Source organism: Lissotriton vulgaris, chromosome 2_1 (genome assembly GCF_964263255.1).
Source record: "Lissotriton vulgaris chromosome 2_1, aLisVul1.2, whole genome shotgun sequence".
NCBI classification, from domain to species: domain Eukaryota; kingdom Metazoa; phylum Chordata; class Amphibia; order Caudata; family Salamandridae; genus Lissotriton; species Lissotriton vulgaris.
The window spans coordinates 1738731690-1738756346 of NC_141687.1; the positions used below are offsets into that span (position 1 = coordinate 1738731690).

General features: G+C 43.9%; 1 protein-coding gene across 1 annotated transcript in view; it reads right to left on the reverse strand.

Moving 5' to 3' along the window:
* LOC147733211 (mucin-5B-like) overlaps positions 1-24657 on the reverse strand; it is a 1334855-nt gene that overhangs the window by 457797 nt on the left and 852401 nt on the right. Inside the window, exons 18-19 of the mRNA XM_086956056.1 lie at positions 20754-20910; positions 1742-1870 (exon numbers count right to left, since the gene is read on the reverse strand). Of these exons, the coding sequence (XP_086812182.1) occupies positions 1742-1870; positions 20754-20910 (286 nt within the window). The remainder of the gene's footprint in view (positions 1-1741; positions 1871-20753; positions 20911-24657) is intronic.

Below are 24657 nucleotides of genomic sequence, written 5' to 3' on the forward strand. Positions count from 1 at the left end.
TTTTTGTTTTACATCTTAGTATAAGATTGATTGATGCAAAAATGTTATGAAATATCTATTTGTAATATTGACATTGAGTCTGTGGTTATGTGTATAAATATCAATTATTGTGATTCAGCGTTACATGAATATAAAAGGAAACATTTTTAATAAAAGAAGAGATATTTTTTGCAGAAAACAGGCTTTATGCATTTTGAGTACGTGTGCATGAACGTGATAATAGAAAAACAATTGGGGTGTTCCACAAGATTGATTGAATCAGCACAAGGGGGACAATAGTTTTTTTTAACCCAAACTGATCACTCAATTTTTTTTATTACTTCATAGAGGAGGTTGGGTTAGCCCTGACAAATTTTTAAATGCACTATTTCACCTTTTTTGCACATTTCTTGTCCATATTTAAAAAAAGACATCAATTTACTTTGTAATATGTTGATGAATTAATGGATCTTATGTTACAGGACAACAATATCCAGAATAGATTGTGTTTAATTAAATCCTCTTAGAAGGTCTGGTAACAGGTCTTAGTTCTCAGCCAGGTGAACATATTTTTTTAATCATATTGGGATACCACAATTTAATGCAGCATCTACTTTTGTAGCTTTGGTTTCACAAACTCTGCTAGAATTAGACCATTCAATAGTGATAAGATGATAAAGAAATGAGTATTGTAAGGTGACACATTTATTATTCTATAACACATGGAAAACACGAAGTGATATAGATGGGTCAAATAGATGCAATGCTCATATAGCAGAATCTTTGAGTTCTCAAAAAGGATACGTCCTTCATCTGTAAATGAGTAAAAAGAACTAGTATTTAATCTTTTAGAAAACCCCGCTTATGTTAAGAAGGGGTGGTGGAACTACTGGCTGATGAAAGCAAAAGCATAAAATACATTAGACAAAGTTGCCAACAGATAGTTGAGGAAAGAAAATATAAATATATCCAAAAACATCTGGAAAAAAGTCAATAATTTAAATTTTTTAACCCGCAGAGGCGCAAACGTACTTAAAATGCAATTTTATTCCAAATGGGTACTATATTACACACCGGACCCTTCACATGCGATGTTACCATGTAACCCAGCTTCCTGCTTTAGGTGTAACAGTCTAAATAATGATAATTGGTCCCATATAATATGGTCCTGTGAAAGACTCAAATATTTCTAGAATATAAATATATCAATAAAGAATTCATTATCCAAATCCCACATAATCATGTCTATCAGTGATAGGCTTTTTTTCTATGCAAGGGCAGCATATATATTCCAAAAATTGGTATATAGTGAATATTAGTAGCCTGTTTCTTGATATTTAAGCATTGAAAAACTTCTATAAACCCCACTTTTTCACAATGGCTCAATACAATGTTCAGGGTTTGACATCAAGAAGACCTTAATGCGATTTATACATTGTACATTTTGAATTGGGATATTTTACACTTGTATGATGGTTTTCAAATTAATTATGGTATCTTGAAGTAAGAGATTAGTTTAATGTATATTGTCAGCACTTTGAAACATACTTTATTATAGACAGCACTTCTATGGATCATAAATGTATTTATCCATTTCGCGCTCTCTGCATGAAACAATGATTTTGGATTTTTTGCTGCTTTTAGACATGAATGTACGATACATTCTTGATGTAATATATTTCTGTATTCCTCTTTTGCACCTCTACAAAAATAAATCAAAAAAGAAAGACATCAGCACAATATACATCACAATCTGCTCTACCTTCCAGATGATTGGTGTGCTTGTCACATTTGCCTTGAGGGTTTTTGCATGTTCGGAGGCATGGGTCTCCACAAGGCTTGTAGTGCCACATGCAGTGCCCATCATGGTTGTAGAAATCACAGAAGACAGCTGTAAAATATGCAAACAACATTGGTAAAGATCTGTTATAGAACTCTGAAACTATAGTAAGAAATCAACCAGCAAATGAAGATGAGTTTGTCATCGTTAGTGACAAGACCAAACAAAGCTTTATGGCAAATTTGGTGCACAGTAGAGGTACATCTTCTTTTTAAAAAAAAATATGTTTATTGTCATAGCAAGGTCACCATTACATTTACATTCATTTCGTCACCTCTTAGTTACGGTATATTGTGTGGTGCCTTCAGCATCTTCACATCAATAGTATCACTTTTTCCATTTACTTTGTTAGTGCTGATCCCCCCATGACATTCAATAACTCTACAGATTTACTTTTGTTTAAATTTTGCTGCAACCAAACCCCCCCCACCCCCCCAACCCCCCGGCACATATACATGGTATAGAGACTTTTCCTAGCGGGCAATGTCCATTCTTTTATTTTCTGCAATATAATGTCCAACCGACATATCATTCTCACATTGCCATGCTGCCTGTTAGTTACGATGTGTTTCAAGTCTGCAACCTGAACAACGTCCATGTGGTTCTCCTTAGAGCGTGTCCAGAACCCCAATTTGGAGCCTTCCCATGTCTTCGTCAGTCCGCCAACCTGCCCCCTATTGACGTAGATATTCACTCAGTGTGCTCCTTCGCGCATGTGTCAAACTCCTCTAGCATCAAGTTCCATTCTATGGAGATCGGGTGCTCGCGTAGGCCTCTTCTCTCCTCTCTTTGTAGCCCTTGGCCCTCTGCCTTATCACATCTTAACACCTCAGTATTCCATGACTCCACACTCGGCGGTTTCACTGACTTCCATTTCATTGCGATCGCTCGCTTTGCTAATAATAACGCCAGGTCTACAAATCTAGTGGCTACACTCCTCTTCCTTTCTTTGTACCCCAGCCCCAGCATGTTGTATAGTGTTGAGTCGTAAGGTCTTCCTGGGGCGACCTCCGCCATGATGTGGTGGATTGTGGCCCAGTAATGCCCCAACTTAGGGCAGTCCCAGAACATGTGCAGCATACCTGCGTCATCCCGGTGGCATCTGGGGCATTGGTTGGACGACTCAGGGAACATCGAGTGTATTCTGTGTGGGGTTAAGTATGCTCTATGAATGATCATGAGTTGTATGAATTTGAACTTAGGGTTGCGTGACACTTTCTTGGGGAGCTTCAGTATCCTTTCCCAGCCCTTATCATCAATGTCTCCGCTTGTGTCACCCTCCCAACGTGTACGAAGTGGCTGCAGCGGAATAGCTTTATTCCCTCTAATACCCCTAGTGAGCCACTTTGTTAAATGGCTGCCTGATCCCATGAGATATTGCATGAAGAGCAAGGCCCTCGTTTCCGGTTCTACCCCTTCTCTCACCCAGTGTGTGGAGATGTAGTGTGTGACTTGTGCATGTAATAGAAACATTGATGGCGGCGTCTGGTGCAACTGCATAAATTCTGCACGTGGAAGAATTCTACCCTCCGAGAAGAAGTCCCCCAGTTGTGTTACCCCCGCATCGTGCCATGGATTTAGTTTGCGTTCTGTGAGTGTTCCAGTTCCTATGGGGATGCCCAGAAGGGGTATCGTGGGTGCGTAAGCCTGGTGATTGCCAATGTACCTGAGTGCTGCCCTCCACTGCTGTATCGCAAGCTTAAGCAGGGGGGGGCGGCGATGCTGCTATTTTTGCTTTTGGGAGCAACAATCGGTGTATGCAACCCCCACTTCTATCCGCCTCCGTTATGTTCAATACGTGCAAGTTACGACCTGCTAGCCAGTAAGCCAACCATTGAAGCTGGCAAGCGTAGCCATAGGCTACCAGATCAGGTACTCCCATACCTCTGCCGTCTATTGGCAGTTGCAGCTTGGCTAAACTTATATGTCTCCTGCCCGTACCCCATACCAATTCTGTCAGCAGCGTGTGTAGTTGTTTAAAGAAGGCCTTGGGCACCAGCACAGGCACATTTATGAAGTAATATAGCAGTCTGGGCAGGACCACCATTTTTGAAATTGCTACTCTGCCTGCAACCGATAATGGTAAGGTGTTCCAAAAACGTACTTGTGGCTTTAGCGCATTAAGAGCCTTACCCAGGTTGTCCTCCACTAGATCTTGTGCTTCCCTGTATATTTGAATACCCAAGTATTTGAATGTTACTGGTGCTATTTGGAATTGGTAGGGTGCAAATTGTATGTGTGTGACTGTCATGGGCTTGTGAAAACTATACCCATATGATTTGGACGCGTTAATCGCGATGCCCGATATCTCTCCAAACACCTCAAATACCTCCGATATTGGCTTAAGTGGGTTTGTCATGTCGCGAAGGAACAGCAATATATCGTCCGCATATGCAGAGATGATATGGTGGGTAGTAAGTCGAACGATCCCCATAGTATCCGCCAGTGTGCGGATTTTTATCATCAGGGGCTCCAGGGCTATTATAAATAGTAAGGGTGATAACGGGCATCCCTGCCGCGTCCCCATTGCGATTGCAAGTTGGGCGGATATGCATCTATTGGTCCTAACGCGTGCTGTGGGTTTGTGGTACAGTAAAGCGATCCATTTTGTGTATGCCTGCGGAATGCCGAATTTGCATAATACTGCCATCATATAATCCCATTTTAGGGAATCAAAGGCCTGCTTAAGGTCCAGTGATATACCCCCTTCATCATTCTCCCCTTCCTCTACTCGGGCCATTAGTTGACTCAGTCTCCTCAGGTTCAATGCGGTGCTCCTGTCTGGTACAAAACCGCATTGGTCCGGGTGTATCGTATCTGGGATATATTGTGACAGCCGGGTTGCCAATATTTTGCTGAGTATTTTATAGTCTGTGTTTAATAGTGATACGGGCCTGCATTTCTCTACTTGTCGCGCTACTCTCCCAGGCTTTAACAGTGACACTATTAGTGCCTGTAGCCTCGATTCTGGTAGTTTACCATTTTCCAGCGCATCTTGGTACAGCGCAAGTAGGCGGGGGGCCAGGACATCAATGTAAGTCAAGTAGAATTCCGCCGGCAACCCGTCCGAGCCCGGTGCTTTGTTCCTCGGTAGTGCTTTTATGGCCTGCCTAACTTCCCCCAGAGTAATGGGCTGTTGTTGTGTATCTGTCAGTTGTGGTATAGAAGTGTCAGCCAGAAAGGACTCAAACTTCGGCTCTCAGAGCGGCGCATGCGCTCCGTATAGGTCCACGTAATACGTCCAAAACATATCATTTATATCTAATTGGGTCCGTACTGTATCTCCAGCCTGGTCATGCACCTCGGTTATAGGGACATTGTCTGGGGCATTGCGCGTCATGCGTGCCAGTAGAGCACCCGCTTTGTCAGCCTGTGTATGCATCCTATTTGTGTATTCCCAGTGATCTACTAACCTTAGCTCTTTCAGAAGTTCTGCATGTTGGATATGAGCCTCCTGCAACTGTGTGAGGTTTCCGTCGTTGCCCGTCGCCTCACCATCCAGGACTGCTAGACTTCCCTCTACACACTGCGTAGAGTTGCCTTGAAGGCGTCCCACTCTATTTGCCTGCTGCTAGCAGTGTTTTCGTTCTCTTTGAAGTCCTTCGTGCAGGCGTCTAGCAGTTATGATTTGAACACTAGGTCCTCTAGTAGACCTGGCGAAAGACGCCATGTCGGGATGGGAGTGAGTATCTTCCCCCATTGTAAGACAGCTCCACCGGGTTATGATCCGATAGTGTCTTACCCATATGTAATACTGAGGTGATCGACCCTCGCAGTGTCCTAGAGCAAAATATTCGGTCAATCCTGGTGTGTAACCTGTGCGGCGGGGAGTAAAACGTGTATTCCCTATTGGTTATGTGTAGGGCCCTCCAGGCATCGTCCAGTTTCCATCCACTTGTCCAGTGTGCCAGTGCCTCAGCCTGTTTCCTACTGTCCGTTGCATGCAGTGGTGGGTGTGACCTGTCTTGTGTAGTGTCCAGAACCGCATTGCAGTCCCCTCCTATCACCCAATGTTGCCCCACCCAGTCCGACAGCACTCCACTAATGTCATCGAAGAACCTGGATTGCTCTGAATTGGGGGCGTATATACTGCCCAACACTACACATGTGCCATCCAGTGTACCACATATAAATACATATTGCCCATTCTTGTCCACTCGCTTTCCCACCAGGGTAAACGGCACATTATTCCTGATCCAGATAGCCGCCCCCCTTGAGAATGCTGAGTAGTCTGTGGCATACAGTTGGCCCTTCCAAGAGCGGGCTAGTTTCTCCCCTTCCGCCCTGTTCAGGTGTGTTTTTTGTAAATATGCTGTTTGTGTTTGTCTCCTGTTTAGCTGCGCCCTTATCCTATGCCTTTTGTGGACCGACCCCATACCTCTTACATTCCAGGTGCAGAACTGATAATGGTTAGGTAATGACATGACTTGATTCTTCCTTTCTCTCGGACATTGCACATGCTCCCCATGTATATATAAGCAAAATGTACATTGTATATGCCGTGTTCGTGCGCAACTCCCCAACCTTGAGGTCCCTGCCCCACAACTGTGCGGGACCAAACCATAATACCCAACTGGGGTATGAAACGAATGCAGCCATCCCTACGCCTGGAGGGCGTGTGCCCAAACCGCTTTTTTTTCCACGGTTAACAGTCAAAGGACCTCTGTTAAATTCCCCATTAGCAACATTTGTTCTGGTTTCCTTTCCCCACCCTCCATACATTTTTCCAGTGTCACATATACATCACCAGTCCGCCTCCGTTCCGCCCTCCTTCACAGGTCCTCTGCCATCTGCGCCGTTATGCGTGGGGACGGGTGCAGACTAGCATCTGTGTCTGATGCCACTGTACTTGAGCTGTCCTGGCTGTTCGACACCGTGTCAATGTTCTTGTCGTGCTCTGCCAGTGCATCCGTCGTAAGCAACACCAAGTCCGAGTCCGCCGAATCCCCTCCTCCGATGCCTGTTTTTGTCCATCCCGTAGTAGTCCTACCTCTGGTGCTCCATCTTGGGTCGAGGCGTCTCTCCCATTCGTGGAATGCTTCTGTTTCCGCGTGTCTGCGGTATTGTCTCTCGATAGGGGCGTTGGCAGTGCCACCTCCATCCATTCAGACGCTTCCTCTGGGTCATCGAAAAAATAGGACTTGCCATCGTGGATGATTTTTAGTTTTGCTGGGAAAAATAGCGCATACTTCTTGTTACGCTCTCTCAGTGCACGTTTCACTCCCCAGAATGATGCCCTGGCTTTCTGTACCACTTGCGTAAAGTCTGGGTAGATTGAGATTTTCTGGTTGTCCTATTTTAACGCCCCGGCCTCCCTCGCCGATTTCAAGATCGTGTCCCTGTCTTTGAAATGTAAGAGGCATGCTATTAACGGCCGCGGCGGTGCCCCTGGTCTCGGCGGTCTCATTGGCACTCTGTGCGCCCTTTCGACACTATACATCTGGGTGAGTTCCGCAGGGTCCACTATGGTCTTCAGCCAATTCTCTACGAACCTGGTCGGGTTGGTCCCCTCGCTTTGCTCCGGCACGCCTAAAATGCGGATGTTGTTGCGTCGTGAGCGTCCCTCCGCATCGTCCACTCTGTCTCTCAACCCCTTGAGCTGTTTCTCCAATACCTCCAAGCATGTGGAATGTTCCGTCTGCTGTGGTATGAGGTCGGTCATGGCCAGTTTGTTCTCTGCAACTTTTTCAGCCAACTTCTTATGGTCGTCTTTCAACAGGGAGAAACCCATCGACATCGTGTCAATTCTGGCTTCGAGCGCTTCCCTAGAGGCCCTTATTTCCGTTAGGATAAGGTCCAGCTCCGCGTCCTTTGCACTCATCCCCGTTGGTGGTATTATATCATTATTGGTGGACGTCAGTTGGTCGTCCGATCCATTGGAACGCGCCGCTCCACTGGTGACCAGGTCCGGTTGCCGGAGCCTATTTCTTCCCATTGCGACCTTCTGTTCCTCACCCCGTGGGCCACCTCTGGGTGCCGACCACCCTCCTTTCCGGGGTCAGTGGTCTCTTTTTTTGTTTTGGGGGGGTTGTCGCACCTCCACTAGGGGTTTGCCACGCTGTGGGCGTGCTCAAATGGTGTGTCCTCTTCTAGCGAGATCCACCACGTTTTCGTCCACCGTGGGTCAAATGGTGGAAGTTCGTTTCTGCCCCTGTATCTCTAGAGGGGGTTATGTTTCAGGACTCGCTTTCCGTTCTAACAGCGATCTCCTGCTGCCATTCTTCTTCTTATCCACAAATGGACCAGTATTCCAAAGTCTTAGTGCGTTGTGCCCCAATTCCACAATGCCGCCCTTCGTACATAGGTGGAGGTCGCCAGTGGTCCGGTGAGTAGTGTAATCCACTCTAAAGCGCCGCAATCGGTATATTTCCTGGCTATAACGTGTCTCCATAGTCTGTTTACAATTAGTAGCTTGCTATTCTTAGTTATGGACCCACCTCACCGCATGTATCCGCGTTCGGCTACCACTTGATTTTGAGGTGGTAGCGGTGTTGTACTTCTCGGGCCTCTTTGCACCACAGCGCTTTTCTTGCCTTCGGCGCCCTAAGCGCGTGTCCGCCGCCTCAGCCAAGGCCAGGTTCTCGTCTCTTGCCCCTCGCAGTAGTTGCTCTCCTCAACTCCCGGGTGCGGCCAGTCTTTCCCACCTCTCTCTGGGTCTTTTATTCTGGTATGGATCTGCACGGGGCTACCCTCTTTTGGGTTCTGTCTGTAGTGTTTCACATTAGCAGTGCCAACTCCTCATTTATTTCCCGCACCCAGGGCCGGGCCGGTCTCCCCCGACTATTGCTCCTTGCGTAGGTTCTGCCCGCCGGGCCTCTCCTCCTTGCCTTACTTCAGGTTCTTCCGTCCCCGCAGGCCTCCGGTGGGGGGTCCTCCAATCCCTGATCGTTTGGGGGCTCAGGAGCCGAGCCGGAGCCGCCGATCTCAGTTAGCCGCCCTGCTCGCGCCTTTCAGCTGCCGGCTCTGAAGCGTCCCCCCACGCTCCGTGCGTGTGTCGCGTGTCTGCCTTATCCTCTGCGGGGATCGGCCTTGCCTCAGTCACTAAGCAGGGTAACAGCCAAGGCACTGGCAGTGTCCTGAAGCCAATTCCCGTCAGCTAGCCCACAGCTTACGGTTGCGCACCCTCTCGCTCGCCGTCAGGCGGCCACTTCCGGTCCACTTCCGGTCCGGCGCGGTGAAACTGTGGGCCGCGGCTTTCCCCTTCTCTCCAGGCCTCACCGCGGCTCCGAGTCAAATCGTTCGCCAGGACATCCCAGTCGCATCCACGGCTCACCTGCTCTTTTAACGGCCTTGCCTCTTCTCTGGTGTACTGTGAGTAGGGTTTTTAGCCGGAAACAGGATAATGTAACAATATATTAGGGGTTTCTCGGACGGAGCAAACTCAGTCTACGTCTGGCATGCTCGGCTGTTGGCCACGCCCCCCAGTAGAGGTACATCTTCATATGTCAAGGTCCCTACTTGGGACTCCTCCCTAGGTTAAACCATTCCTCTAGGGTAGATATTTACTTATTTTATCATCCACTTCTATTGTGTCAAAACCCATCTTGCAAAGAAATACTGATATTTAAACCAATAGCAATGTGGAGCTGGAGCAAATCACCACTACCATATGCTAAGCGACTTCAGACGTCCCCCACTATAAGGATGAATTAACATATCTATGTATATATATATTTATATATTTATACACATACATATTAAGCATGGGCGGAAAGTCCGTTCCGCTCGCAGATTTTGCATATTTTCAGTAAATTCGCAATGCGCGAATTTACCGAAAATCCGCAAATTCGCACGCAGCGGATTTTTTTGCTTGGTGATACAATATTGCGGCGTGCGGCGTCCACTTACCGTCATTCAATGTTTGCCGAGTTGTTTTTCTCGATATTTTGCAAGCGCTGCGCCATTTTGGATCTTGCTTCAGGATCCCGCGGGAGTTTGGCGACGCATCGCGAGAGTTCGCAATTGCGAACATGTAGATGCGGCGGGCAGCAACAATCTGGAACTCGCGAAATTACAACATTTGCCATTCTGCACAAGAAATCTACTAGCAAGCGGCATAAACCTTCTGAAAATGATGATTTTTATCGGAATAACTCCTCAGGTTGACATTTGCCTGCACTTTTTTGGATTTGAGGCCTTTTTGATTTTTTTTTGGATCACTTTTGGATTAGAAATCAACTTTCACAAGTAAGTCTGTTTGGGGCATTACAGTTGTTGTTCTTCAGAATATGAGTTTTGCAAAACTGAAAGCACTCAGCAGGTGCAAAAGTTCACTCATCATTAGTAACCATTCCCTGTAGTGCTTCCTGAGGGGTCCCTCTAGAGTTCAGTTGTCTATGTTTGTTTGGGGCATTACAGTTGCTGTTCTGCAGAAAAACGAGTTTTGCAAAACTGAAAGCACTCAGCAGGTGCAAAAGTTCAAACTCATCAGAAGTAACCATTCCGCAACTATTCTATGACCCTGCTCTGACCCTCAGAGCAGGCTCATAGAATAGCTACAAGTAGGCCACAAAGGTCCTCGGAAAAAAAATTGCACTGCAACAGAAAGCAAACTACAGATAAGGAAGCAGGTGCCAGACAGGAAGTTTAAATTCAGTGACACATTGATCAACCCCAAATTAATTCATGTCAGTTTTCACGCAGGGCAGGCGTGCTTTCTTTCCCCCCCCCCCATAATCTACAGTGATGAATCAGAGGGTGGCAGTGATGTACCAGAGGGTGGCATGGGTGAATCAGAGGGTGGCAGTGGTGAAACAGAGGGTGCTGTGAACCTGTGATGATGTACCAGATGTAGAAACAACAAAGTCGCGACCGTTGCGAGTCGACAAGTAAGTTCGCAATTTCGAACTGGTACAAAACCCTCGCGAACTGGCAGAAACTCTTGCGAACACAAAAAAAAATACGCAAATTCGCGAGAATTCGCGGATTGCGAGTTCGCAAATACGCAAATTTGTGAGCGCCAGATTCGCAAAATTCGCCCATGCTTAATACATATATATGTGTGTTATGTTATGTTATGTTAATTATTATTTGTACAGCGCACGTACGCCCATGGGCTTCATGGCGCTATTGGAAAGATCAGATAAATAACATAACAAGGGGAAAGTGTTAACAACAATCTATACAGCGAAAGCCTGTGTGAAGAGCAAGGTTTTAAATGCCCGTCTGAAGGTAAGGAGATCCTTACTCTATCTAAGAGTCAGAGGCAAGGAGTTCCATAAGGAGGCTCCCAAGAAGTGGAAACAGCTGCCTACTTGTCGCTTCTTCTTAAACCGGGGCACCACCAATAGATCTTCATGGGCTGAGCGCAGACTACCCGAGGGGGTGTATCTCCCTATCAGCTGTCTTATAAACAGGGGCCCTTGCCTTGTAAGGCCTTGAAAATAATGCAACTGGCTTTAAATGTGGCTCTCTGGGCCGCATTTAAAGCCCAGTGTATGTGTTTTTGTATCTATATATATTTGTGTATACATATATATATACATATATGTATGTGCATATATATATATATATATATATATATATATATATATATATATATATATATACATATATATATATACATATATATATATATATATATATATATATACATATATATATATATATATATATATATACACATATATATTTATATCTGAAAAAATACAATGCAATTAAGACAGCAGGAAAGATAACACCAGCAGTAATCTCACAGATCAGTGCGGGGCTACAAGCTAGGGATGTTGGGCTCATGCGAACATTGCACAAATTGAAAAATGATGCACCAAGCACTAGTAGCTCCCAAGCAGCAGCTGACAGTGAAGGGATACACATCAAGCACACCTCCAAAAGCCCTTTAAAACCTGTATCTACTTTCATTCCCAGCATGCCGCGTGACGCTATCGACATCTTTTCTGACCGCGTCACAGAAAAGCTCAAGAAATTACAATTTGCCACCAAGAAACATTGCAAGCCACCCAGCAAACAAATGAAACAATATTCGGACCTCATGAAGAAATTAAAAGGCTATAATTCCATCATTAATAATCAATGTGATAAAGGAGGAAACGTTGTTCTCTGGGACTGGAAAGCATATGTCAAGGAGGCTCATCGGCACCTGGATGATATACAATGTTACAAGAAAATTGACATGACGGCAGTGAAAAGTATACAGAAATCATACAAGGATGATTTGAATGAGTGGAGAGGCAAGGGGCTCATTTCCAAAGACGAATACAAATTTCTCTATAATGAACATCCCATTCTTCCGAACATTTACTTCATTCCGAAGGTGCATAAAGAGGAAATACCTGTGCCAGGGAGACCCATTGTTTCTTCTATAAAAAGCACTCTTGAAAATACTTCAAAATATATTGACTTTTATCTTCTGGAATTTGTAACAACATTACCTGCGTACATCAAGGACACAACCGAGTTCTTACATCTCCTTAACAATTGTGAATGGTCTGAAGATTTGTTGTTTTTAACCATGGACATATCAAGTCTTTACACAAGTATTGCCCACGATGATGGCATTCGAGCTGTTAAATTCTATTTGGACAAAAGACCAATTGAAATGTATCACCACAACCAGATGATCATCAAAATGATTGACAGGTGCCTGCATAATAATATATTTGTGTTCGACAATTGTGTCTTTAAACAATTGAGAGGTTTGGCGATGGGGGCATGTTTCTCCCCCAGCTACGCGGGGCTCCACGTTGTCTATGGGAGGAACATGTCCTCAAGGTACACCATGCCACCACTTCGGCCACACATATTGTGCAATACTGGTGCTATATTGATGACGTGTTCCTCATTTGGCGAGGTAATGACAGACAAGCCAGTGATTTTGTTAGTACCATCAATGAAAATGAGTTGAATCTTCATTGTACTGCCACCATTGATGCTAAAGTGGTCAATTTCCTTGATGTACAAGTTCGAATACAAGGTGGTAAGATTGAAACTTGTCTTCATAGGAAGAGCACCTCGGGGAACACCATATTGCATGCTAGCAGTTTCCATCCTCAGCATACGATAGCTAGCATCCCCTACGGGGAATTCCTTAGGATTCATAGAGCTTGCAGTACAACTGAAGCGAGGCCGTATCACCAACAGGAGGCAAAAATTAGGCTGATGGCGAGAGGCTGCAATTCTGATTGTTTAGATTCAGCAATCATAAAAGCTAATGCCCTCGCTAGTCCATCCCTGTTGGACCCCGACAGGGACTCTACTATTAGTGATAATGAGTAAGCTAACGTAGAGGAGATAAGATTGATAACTGGTTATAGCAGACAGGCCAGGCAGATTAGTAAAATCGTAAAAAAGGAATGGCCTATTATTCTAACAGACCAGGCCCTTAAAGAGGTTATGCCTGTGACCCCTACAGTTACGTTCAGAAGAGCGTATTCTATGCGGAATGAGCTTGTAACTAGTATTCCAGAGACTAGACAGACAGGCAGCTGGTTGTCCCCTCGCGAGGGTTTTTTCTCTAAATGTAGCTCTTGTCGAGCGTGCAAATTCGGTGTTAACACCACATCGTATTTGACTCCTTTGTCCAGCACTCCAATAGCCCTTAAAGCGCATTACACCTGCCGCACAGAATTTGCTGTGTATGTCTTGAAGTGCAGCTGTAATATGTACTACATAGGCAGTACCAAACTACAAGCGCACATGCGAATATTGCAAAATTTAAGAGCAATAGGTAATTCGGATCCGACATATCTGGTAGCTCGGCATTTTAAGACCACTCATCATAATGATTTCAGCCATTTGCAATATTTTGTCATCGATGCCGTGGCAGTAAATAGGAAAGGGGGTAACAGGGAGAAAAGCCTAACAGGACTCGACTCCAAGTATATAGTCAACCTGAATAGTAAAGCACCTGTAGGTTTGAATTTGGGGGAGGACCTTTATAATTTCCTATAATAATATTTCATGCCATTATCTTTTGATGTGCCCACATTATAATAAATTATAGTGTCCATTATTTTGATTAACAGCTGAATTTCTCGCATTTGAAGTTTCATGATTTGCTTTCATTTCTGCTTAATTTACACATTGACAAAAACTTTTTCCTGCACCAATATAGGCATTTGTTCATAACAGTAATCGGTTGATTACTGTATTTTATGTATATTTGAGCTTTACACGTATATGAAAAAAATGCACAGCACTACACATTATTTTGGTTGATCTATAGGGTTGCGCCAGAAAGGGTAACATAGCAGATGGTTAGTACAATAACCTGGTTTTAGTCATCCAGTCATACATTGGTACATGGGAGGGCATATATTTTCCTGCATACCAGATATAATTTTCCCAAGTTTATCTATGCATTTGAGCAGAAATGTTTTTTTAGATTTGGGTAGTGCTTAACCAATACTATTGCACCTATTCAGTGTCGAGCTGACAATCCGTCAGGTTATGAAAGCATGAAAACGTAAAAATGCTAACCCTTCATGCCCACAAGCGTATTTGCACATTCTATTTTGCAGCAGTAGGTCTGATGTACATAGCTGATTTTGCACCAATTTGCACTGCATTTTGCATTTTTGTACATTTTACAATATCTTTTATTGATTTTGCCCGTATTGGGTAAACATTTGTGTATTATATATGAGATTGTATATAGATTTGTACATATATGAATTTCTGCACGTTGCACTTTAACAGCATTTTTGTCCTTAGAAATGACCTAGAACAATAATTTAATGTATTTAATATTATTGTATTTATTTAAATGCATTGTTTTTATCAAGGCACTCGATATTATAAGTTACGTAGGTGAATTATTTAAATATGTACTTTTATGCAGGCGATGCATTAGCCGATATAGCTATGTACAGACACTATAAGATGGCCGCGCCAGAACATACTCACTATGCATTGGTTCCTGTCCGCTTTCTATGACTATACCAACGTGTTTGGCGCCAATGGGTGTTTTAAATTTCACTGTTTAGCCTCCTCGTTTGTTAAGTGAGCAAGGACACAGCCTCATGCCCGAAATGCGTCTTAGGCATTCACCGTTCCATGTATTTAAAAACAAAATAAAGAATTCTGATTTCGGCTTATAATTGAGTTCGTGTTCCTGTTTGAGTGCACCAAGGCAGTAGGGAAGTGTGGAGTTAATATATATATATATATTACCTACAGGCGGTCGCCAGTAGGTAGGTATAGTTAGGATCTACTTTCCATAGGAAATCCGCAACATTCTATTGGGAATAACTTTGGCGCCGGTGGACGAATCTTCACGAATTTTTCCAAGAAAAAGGCCCGCTCCGCTCCTTCCCTGAAAGTTTGGGGGGGATTCGTCAAGCGGGGGCCGAGATAAAAGGGGGGTCCCAAAACGTGTTTTCCCCATGTTAATTTCCATAGGGCGGTCGACTTCACTTTTAGCCTGAACTGCTGAATGGATTTCCACCAAACTTGGCAAAATTGTAGGGACTGGTAGCCCGATGTGCCTTTGCTATGTCTCAAGATATGTGCTCCAGTGAATTTTGAGTAATTTAGGTTCAAAAAAATATATATATCTATGGCAGCGCCCCGGTACGCTCACCGGGGTGCGCCCCGGGCGCAACCCGCGACTTGCGCACGGAAAGCTGATTGGCTCTCGGGTGTCTGTAAACATTTGAAACAGTCTGGAGTGGCTGCCATCTTGTGTCTCTGTAGGATCGAGACACAAGAGGTGGCCAAAACAAAGGGGGAAATGACCATAAGGGGGCAGGGTGAACCCCCTGACACCCTAGGTTTGATGTGGGGGCTATAAAAGGGCCCTGCGGGACAAAATAAAAAAAATAAAAATTCCGTTTTGCGCGGGGGGAGCGCCCGGTACGCACACCGGGGAGCGGACCGGGGAGCGTTCCATGAGAAAAAAAGAATGACAGAGTTTTTTAAAAATGAAGCCTTTTTTTATAAATTGGAGGTAGTTCTAAAAAGAACTGTTTTTTTTCTTCTTTTTGTTTTATATTTTTTTAATGTTTTTTGAACAATTTGTACTTTTTGGGCTTTTCAAAACAGTTTTATATTTTTTTGTATTTTTTTAGGGGGAGAAACAAAAAAAAGGGAATTGAAACTGGCTCAACTGGAGCAAAAAACAAAAAACAGAAGAAATGACTTCTTTTTGGGGCACTTGTGATTGTCACCTGCGAAGACGATGAGGTTTACGCTCTTTTCACCATAGGCGATATGCTTGCCACATTCAGTATAAGTGATTTTAAAATCAGCAAATTGTTGCTGAATACAAGGCATCATCTCTGATGTTTCTGGTCCCGATGGAGTGGGTTTGTTTCTTTGGGAGGTGGTCCTTGAAGACTGGGGGAGGTTACTGGCCAGTTGCCTGAGCTCTGCACGAGAATAGTTGTTAGGGTGCTTACGGATCATATGTCGAGTCATGGTATTGTTACCAAAGGAATACTTTTTGTTTGGGTTGCCCCTTGAGAGTTGTTTCTTACAGATAAGGCAAGTCACCTTTGCCGCATTCACTTTCTTTTTTCCCTCTGGGAGTGAAAAAAACTCCCATACAATGTGTGACTTGGGCTTGTATGGGGTTTTTTGTTCAGGCAGCCATCTTCTCCCATCCTCCTCTTCCTCTTCCTCCTCCTCCTCTTCTTGACCACCAATGTACTGTTGTGGTGGTCCTCTTGGTGGTTGTGGTGGTGGTGCAGATGCTCCAGCTGTTGCAGCTACAGTAGCCATTAGAAAGTACAAAATAGTTCTCTCTCAATTACTGAAACAGGTCTTCCTCAGTCAAAGGACAAAGTCAGCATAACGAAAAAAGGTGGGGTCTTTCATCATTTGGAGAAAAAAAAGGCTTGAACCAAAGAAAAATGTTATTTTTAGGTCACAAGACCAGGGATTTCATCATTATGAAAGTAAAAGTGTTCTGCACCAATTAAAAGGGTTATTTTCAGGTCACATGACCGACGCGCCCACGGGTGCGCCCCGGGTCGCGTCGCGTAAGCGCGTCGAAAGTTTACGTTGCGCGATCGTATTCGCTCGAGTGCTTCCGGGTGCGCTTACGCCGTGCGTATCACGCGGACGCGGCTACGCGATACGTCACAATCATGTTTTGGTTCGCAACATTGGCGCTAACGGGATGCTTCTCGGAGCACGCCCTGGGGGGCTTCAAAAGACTACGCTCTCCGGGGAGCTCCCCAAGCCGAGCCCCGGGAGCGCTCCAGGGTAAAAAAAAAATTTTTTAAAATACAAATAAAATATAGGATTTATTCATTTTCAAAAATATTACATTTCATAGCTATAGACATTTGCTATTAACCAGATTTTGAACTTCAAAGAAAAAAACATAGGTTTGGGGCCTTATATATAGTTAGGAATTAGCTTTTAAAAAACCTATGAAATTCACTGAAAAAACCATAGGTTTCACACCAGTTATAGTTAGGAATTAGCATATAAAAAAACCTATTAAATTCACTGAAAAAACCATAGGTTTCACACCAGTTATAGTTAGCTGCAAATTTTACTGACATAAAACCATTGAAATTCCACGTTATAGTTAGTTGGACTCACTATAACTTGCACGTGTAATGCACTGCTGACGTCACATATTACATCACTCATGACATGGTCAGTGACATCACTCATGACATCACTGATGACACCATCTATGTGACAGAGTGACAGACCTCCTTTCAGTGTAATGTAACCCTTGAAACACATATTGAAAAATAGAAATTAACATTTTCAAAAAATGGAGATATCCATACCAGTTACAACAACCAATTCAGTAATACCACCATCTATATACACATCCACTCATTCACCAAAAGTTCTATATAGTCACTCATACATATACTCACTCATCATATGTAGTGATACACCAATACATCCTGTTACACACCAACAGGCATCCAAAAGTTACTCACACACATACTCACACATGCAAATAAACTATTGAACATCCATTTATTTGCATATACAACTATACACACACTACCACCTTACTTCTAAGGAAACTTACACATACTTACTCTCTTAAACAATCACTTATAGAAACACATACTTATTTAAACAGGAAGTCTCTTACTCTCACATATACTCACTTATAAACATCAATACACACATATACTAGATTAAAACATATGTTGTTACTGATAAAGACACTAGTGGGACAGTCATTCACTCACTAACACACACATATACACACCCATCCACCCATATAGTCCTGCACATATGCTGTCTTCAAAACACATACAAACAGTGAGTCAGTCATTAATGCATCTATGTGCAAAGTAATACCCCCACCAAACCATACAGACACTCATACTGATACTAAAAAAAACATCTAATAACTCATATACACACACATGTAGCTACTCACCAACCCATGTAGCCAATTATACACAAAGTGAAACACTGATACATATATTTAAATATTTAAACATTACTCGCTAATATATGTATTCACTAAGATACACTTAATAAGCCAGTTAACCAATCAATTTTTTTTTTTAAAAACATTCATTAAAACATTTATTTAAACATTTATTCTTCCATCGACCTTTACATATACATATATAAAACATATTTATTTTTCAGAAAGACACACATTCACTGGATGGTGTCATTAGTGATGTCATGAGCGATGTCACTGACCATGTCATGAGTGATGTAATATGTGACGTCATCAGCAGTGCCTTACACGCGAAAGTTATAGTGAGTCCAACTAACTATAACGTGGAATTTCAATGGTTTTATGTCAGTAAAATTTGCAGCTAACTATAACTGGTGTGAAACCTATGGTTTTTTCAGTGAATATATATATATATATAGATAAATATTGGTAATACCCCTTCACAACAAAGTTTGACAACACTGAGTGTGGTTGCCCACAGATTTATTGATGTTAGGTCACCATTGCATGCATTGCGGCTGCCACCTGCCTCGTTCACCGATATCGAGGCACCATTATAATTGCTTTTTTGTCAGTTTCAATTGTGACATGAGAATCAAACAGTGTAGACAGACTGGTAGTTTTTTTGTTTTGTTGTTACAGTCTTTCTGATGCTTTTTTTGTCAGTTTCAATTGTGACGTGAGAATCAAACAGTGTAGACAGACTGGTAGTTTTTTTGTTTTGTTGTTACAGTCTTTCTGATCTTTCTTTTCTTAACAATGTTTTACTATTTAAGGTTTGATATTGTATTACATGCCTGCATCAATAATACATTACTTAGCACTTTATAGGTTGCCTTATTTATTTAGGAAACGTGGACAGATAGCTAAAAGCATGTTTTAAAAGCAATTAAATCATTAATAGAGGTTAGTACCATTTGTGCAAATTTGCCTATATATATCCCAAGTGGGTATTTCAATCATCTTGCATTATGTTATCATTTGATTGTGATTAAGCATTGGCGAATTTTGCGAATTCGCAAATCGCGAATTTGCGGAATTGCGAATCTGCGATCCGCAAAATCCGCGAGGCTTATATGCGAGTTCACACATGCCTCTTGTATGTATAAAAGGACAGGCACGGATCAGAGAAGCTCGTGGTCAAAGGAACTGCACAGGGATTGAGCTCGTGAAAGTCAATAATGCAAAGGCCTCCATCAAGCATCATAGCTATTTATCGACGATAGATATGGGGAGAACGCACACCTGCCCAGCCTCGACAAAACTCGCATTTTTGGGGGGCTGAATAACTTTGCCATCACACCGAAGAGCACCGGGGTCCCTCGAGTGAGCTGTCCTTCATAGTGGTTAAGGGGATGGAAAACGGTGCACAACGCTAGTGTGAGGGGCAGGGCCAAACGGGGGAGCCGTATATGCGAGTTCACATGCCTCTTGTGTGCATAAAAGGACAGGCATGGATCAGAGAAGCTCGTGGTCACAGGAACTGCACAGGGATTGAGCTCCTGAAAGTCAATAATGCAAAGGCATCCATCAAGCATCATAGCTAAATTTCGATGATAGATATGGGGAGAACACACACCTGCCCAACCTCGACAAAACCCACATTTTTGGGCTGTAACTATTTTAGAATGGCGCCCGCAAGCTGCCAGCGCCATTAGCTTCATCAGGAAGCACTAATAGATAAAATAAAGCAGGTGCTCGAGCACCTGCTTTATTTTATCTATTAGTGCTTCCTGTTGAAGCTAACTTAGTAACTATTTTAGGATGGCGCTGGCAGCTTGCCGGCGCCATCCTAAAATAGTTACAAGTTCAACAGGCTTGAACTTTTGCCCCCCAAATCCGCCGCTCGCGGATTTTGCGGATTTTCAGTAAATTCGCAGGATTTGCGGATCGCGGATTTACCGAAAATCTGCGAAATTCGCGAGCGGAACGGATTTTGCGCTCACCCTTAATTGTGATACAGCCCAAGTGGTCAAACTAAAAAGATTGAATTTTTTCCTGTCATTGTATATTTGGCCAATCTGTTGAAGTGTGCTCTACTTGTGCTAAATGTGAAATTAATTCCTACTTATCTGCTTTAAAAACTGTTCTCCAGGGCTGAGAAGTATTTCTGCAGATTAATTAAATTTAGTTATAGGCGTGTATGCAGATCTTCTTCAACATTAGGGCCACCCGGGTTCTTGGTGTCTAACTCTATGATGTAACAAGATTCTAATTTTCTCAACTTTTTTTTGTATTTCCTACTCTGATGCTAGGGGTTACTGCATCTATAACATAAATATATGCCAACACACACACACACACAGAAATATATTTACCTATATATCTATGTATCTATAGATAGATAGATAGATAGATAGATAGATAGATAGATAGATAGATAGATAGATAGATAGATAGATAGATAGATAGATAGATAGATAGATAGATAGATAGATAGATAGATAGATAGATAGATAGATAGATAGATAGACCGACCAGTTTTTGGAAAGTAGCATTTCTATTGACATTTTTTCGCAAATCTAAGGCAAAGTCTGTCATCAGCCCAAGGGTTCAGGAAATGTATAAGCAAGCACTCACGGCAGACTTCGGGTCTCCTCCAATTAATGCAGATGCCAACCTCTCTACAGGTGCTGGAGTAGGCAGCAATGGCAGTGCATAGACACTGGCAATCACCGCCACTATTGCAGGAACATGTGTCGGACACACAAGCCTTGAAATACTGGACTGGGTTTACCTGAAATACATACAAATAGTTAATACCAAGCACTGAACTGCGCACAATGAACATCATCACAAAAGGAGAACATATCAGGTGAAGACATTCCAGTTACATCCAAGCATTAGAAAATTCCAAAGTATTTCAAAATGGAAAATTTTATTTTCCTTTGACATAGGCATGCTTACATAGTTGTCCAGCCTCTACCACATTTTCAGTTCTTAAGAATCATAAAGCTAATTCAGATGTGGTTTCAATAGATTTTATATACGTAAGATGAGAAATGTATGTTTGTTACTAAAGCTTTGGAACTATGTTAGGGAGAAAACAGGATCTTGAATTTTAGAACAGCTTCCTGTGTGCATTTTCCACTGCATTTACTAAGACATTGAAGGTGAATATCCAGTCCTGTATACTTACAATGCTCTTCCTGAAATTGGAACACTCTCATTCTAAATTCCTATGAGGCACACAGTCAGCAGAAATATTGAGTCCTAAAAATATGATTGCCCTTATCTCACAGTCTCTCAGCCTGAAGTTGTGTATATTCTGAAGATGTCTGGGATTGTGTAGGGCCTTCTTTTGTTTAAATTTATCCAGCAACCAATATTTCTTTTTAGATAACTGTGCTATAATTTTTTGGGAAAGTGCCTTCTGTGACACAGAAGCATTAGTGGTCTTTCTTTTGTGATGAATATAATAGAGGTTTTTGCTGCGTATTCCCAGCCATTCAGTCCTGGTCCTTCAGTATTAAGATTACTTAGTTTGGAATACTTGGCAATACTTAATCAATCAATCAATCAAAGACATTTGTAGAGCGCACTACTTACCCGGAGGGTCTGAAGGCGCTTGGGGGGGGGGGGGGAGCTGCTACTGCTCGAACAGCCAGGTCTTGAGCTTCTTCCTGAAGGAGAAGTGGTCTTGGGTCAGGCGCAGGTCGGTCGGGAGGGAGTTCCAGGTCTTGGCAGCCAGGTAGGAGAAGGACCTTCCTCCTGTTGTCGTTCTTCGGATGCGGGGGACGGCGGCGAGGGCGTGACTGGCTGATCGGAGATGGCGTTTGGGAGCGTAGAAGTTGATGGGGTTGTTGAGGTAGCTCGGGCCTTGATCGTGTAGGGCTTTGTGTGCGTGGGTGAGGAGACGGAAGGTGAATCTTTTGTTGACGGGGAGCCAATGCAGGTCTCTCAGATGTCCGGAGATGTGGCTGTGTCATGGGATGTCGAGGATGAGTCTGGCTGAGGTGTTCTGGATCCGCTGGAGTCTCTTCTGGAGTTTGGCGGTGGTTCCGGCGTAGAGGGCGTTGCCGTAGTCCAGTCGGGTGGTGACGAGGGCCTGGGTGACCGTCTTCCTGGTCTCGGTGGGGATCCACCGGAAGATCTTCCGTAGCATGCGCAGGATGTTGAAGCCCTACGAGGAGACGGCGTTGACTTGTCTGGTCATGGAGAGGGAGGAGTCCAGGATGAAGCCCAGGTTGCGTGCGTGGTCTGTCGGTTTGGGTGCGGTGCCCCGGGCGGGGGGCCACCAGGAGTCGTCCCAGGCGGAGGGCGAGGAGCCCAGGATGAGGACTTACGACTTGTCTGAGTTCAGTTTCAGGCGGCTGGTCGTCATCCACTCGGCTACATCTTTCATCCCTTCGTGAAGGTCGGCTCTGGCGGCGGCGGGGTCGTTGGTCAGGGAGAGGATCAGCTGGGTGTCGTCCGCATAGGAGATGATGTTGAGGTTGTGTTGGCGTGCGATGGCCGCGAGGGGGCTCATGTCGACGTTGAAGAGGGTGGGGCTCAGCGAGGATCCTTGAGGGACGCCTGTCTAGACAGGCTTTTTGGCCCTAGTGGGCAGTGATATAGACTTTAATCTTGCTCTCATCTAGGATATGTATTCCTAGCTTGTGTTGGCCCTTTTAGGCCCTTTCTTTCAGACATAGAAGAGGCCATCTATTGCCTATTGGGTTTGGCCTGTCATTTCTGCTTATAGTAGAGGTTGGACCCTGTGGTCCTGACTTTATATTACACATTGGTATGGTTTATGTAGGTACTCTGACAGAGCTAAGGGTTATTTCATCCTTCTCAGGCGTATAGGCCTAGAACTAGAGGGACTCCATGTTGATGGAGCTGAGAGGCTTCAAGGGAAAAGGTAATATTTTGGTTTTGAGCTGTTGTTCGCCCTAAGAGAACTGGAGAGAACCGGCCAGAGCTGAATCTAATCAGGAGGTGTCTCTGGGCTCAGGTCTCTAGACGAAACAAGCAGCTGGTCACTGTGGGAGCGTCTAGCGCAAGGAGCCTGGTGCATGGGATTGGTGGGAGGAAACTGCTGACTGGAACTTTCCATGAGGAAACAGCATTCTATATCAGTGAAGTGCAGAGGCGGAGTCAGTTAGTTGAGCTGGAGTGGTAGAAGAGAGAGTTGTTGGAGTTGCAGAGAGAGAGTTCGAGCTAGAGAGAGCTGAGCTGAAGTTGCAGTTAGTTGAATTGGAGGAGCAGAGAGTGTTGGTAGAGTTGGAGGAGTGGAATTGCAAGAGGAGAAGAGACAGAAAATGCTTGGAACAGAGAGAAGACAAACAGACAGTCAGTGAGCTGGAACTGAAGGAAGCAGTCAGAAGCAGTTACTTATCAGGAGGAGTTGTGAATAGCTGGAGTCTGAAGTAATGCCTTTTAGAAGAGACTGAAGTTATATCGTGGATTAACCTGTGGGAGCAGCTGGAGTTAATTGGACATTGGCACAGAAACATTGAAACAGAGTGAACAAGCTAGTGGAATGAACAGGTATCAGAGCGGCAGGAACCATTAGATTGAAGTTGGAAGGTGGAGAGAGTCCGTGGGGGAGAGAAATCCAGTGCAAAGTGATCAGCGCAGATGTGTATCCAAGAGTGCAGGAGAGAGAGAGTCTGAGATGAGCCAAGACACAGACGAGAGAGGAGCCCAGATGACAGCTAGAGCAAGACTTCACACTCCCAAGGTGATATCATTCCTTTATAATTATACCTTAATCTTGTCCTTATTCCCTAGACTATTGTATGTCTAATCCTTTTCTTTCAGCGGTGTGTTAAAGTTCCTGTTAGTCAAGAGACCCCACTGATAACCTTGTATGTGCATTTTATCATTGTTAAAATAAACAGAGAGCCCTGTTCTTAGTGAACCGACATGTGCCTTGTATTCTTGTTCAATCAGGGTAATCTAATCTTCTAGTCAGACATTGTTTGCATGAACGGATGCGAATCCCGATCAGGTAAGGAGTGACTGAGTAAGTAGGGAGGTAGGGAACATTTGATGCCAAGAGCAGAAGGTACATATTATAATTTGGAAAGCTGTTCTAACTCCTAATATTGTAGTAGCAAGCCCTTAGTGAATAGAGAGAGAGAGACTTCCCAACATAGAGAGACAGAGAGCTGAAGGTATTCATAGGAAAGTGGTCGTCATTGGTAAGTGGCGTTAGTGAGAGCACTGATTGCGGTCAGTGTGTATACCCACAGGATTGTGGCTTGTGTTTGTATGAAATAGTGAGAGCACTGATTGTGGTCATTGTGGAGGTCTGCCAGATTGCGGGCCGTGTGTAAGTGAGAGCACCTAAGATAGAGGGGTGTGTAGGTCTGCCGGATTGCAGACCGGGTATAAATGAGAGCACTGGGACTGCAGGCCCATGTGTGTAGGCGCGCCGGATTGCGTGTCGAGTGAGCACTGAGGGAGATCAGTGCGTAAGGGTATATAATCAGACCTGCCCCGGGGTAGATTAGTCTGGGCCTAAGTGGCCGCGAGACTAGTTGGTGTGAATAGG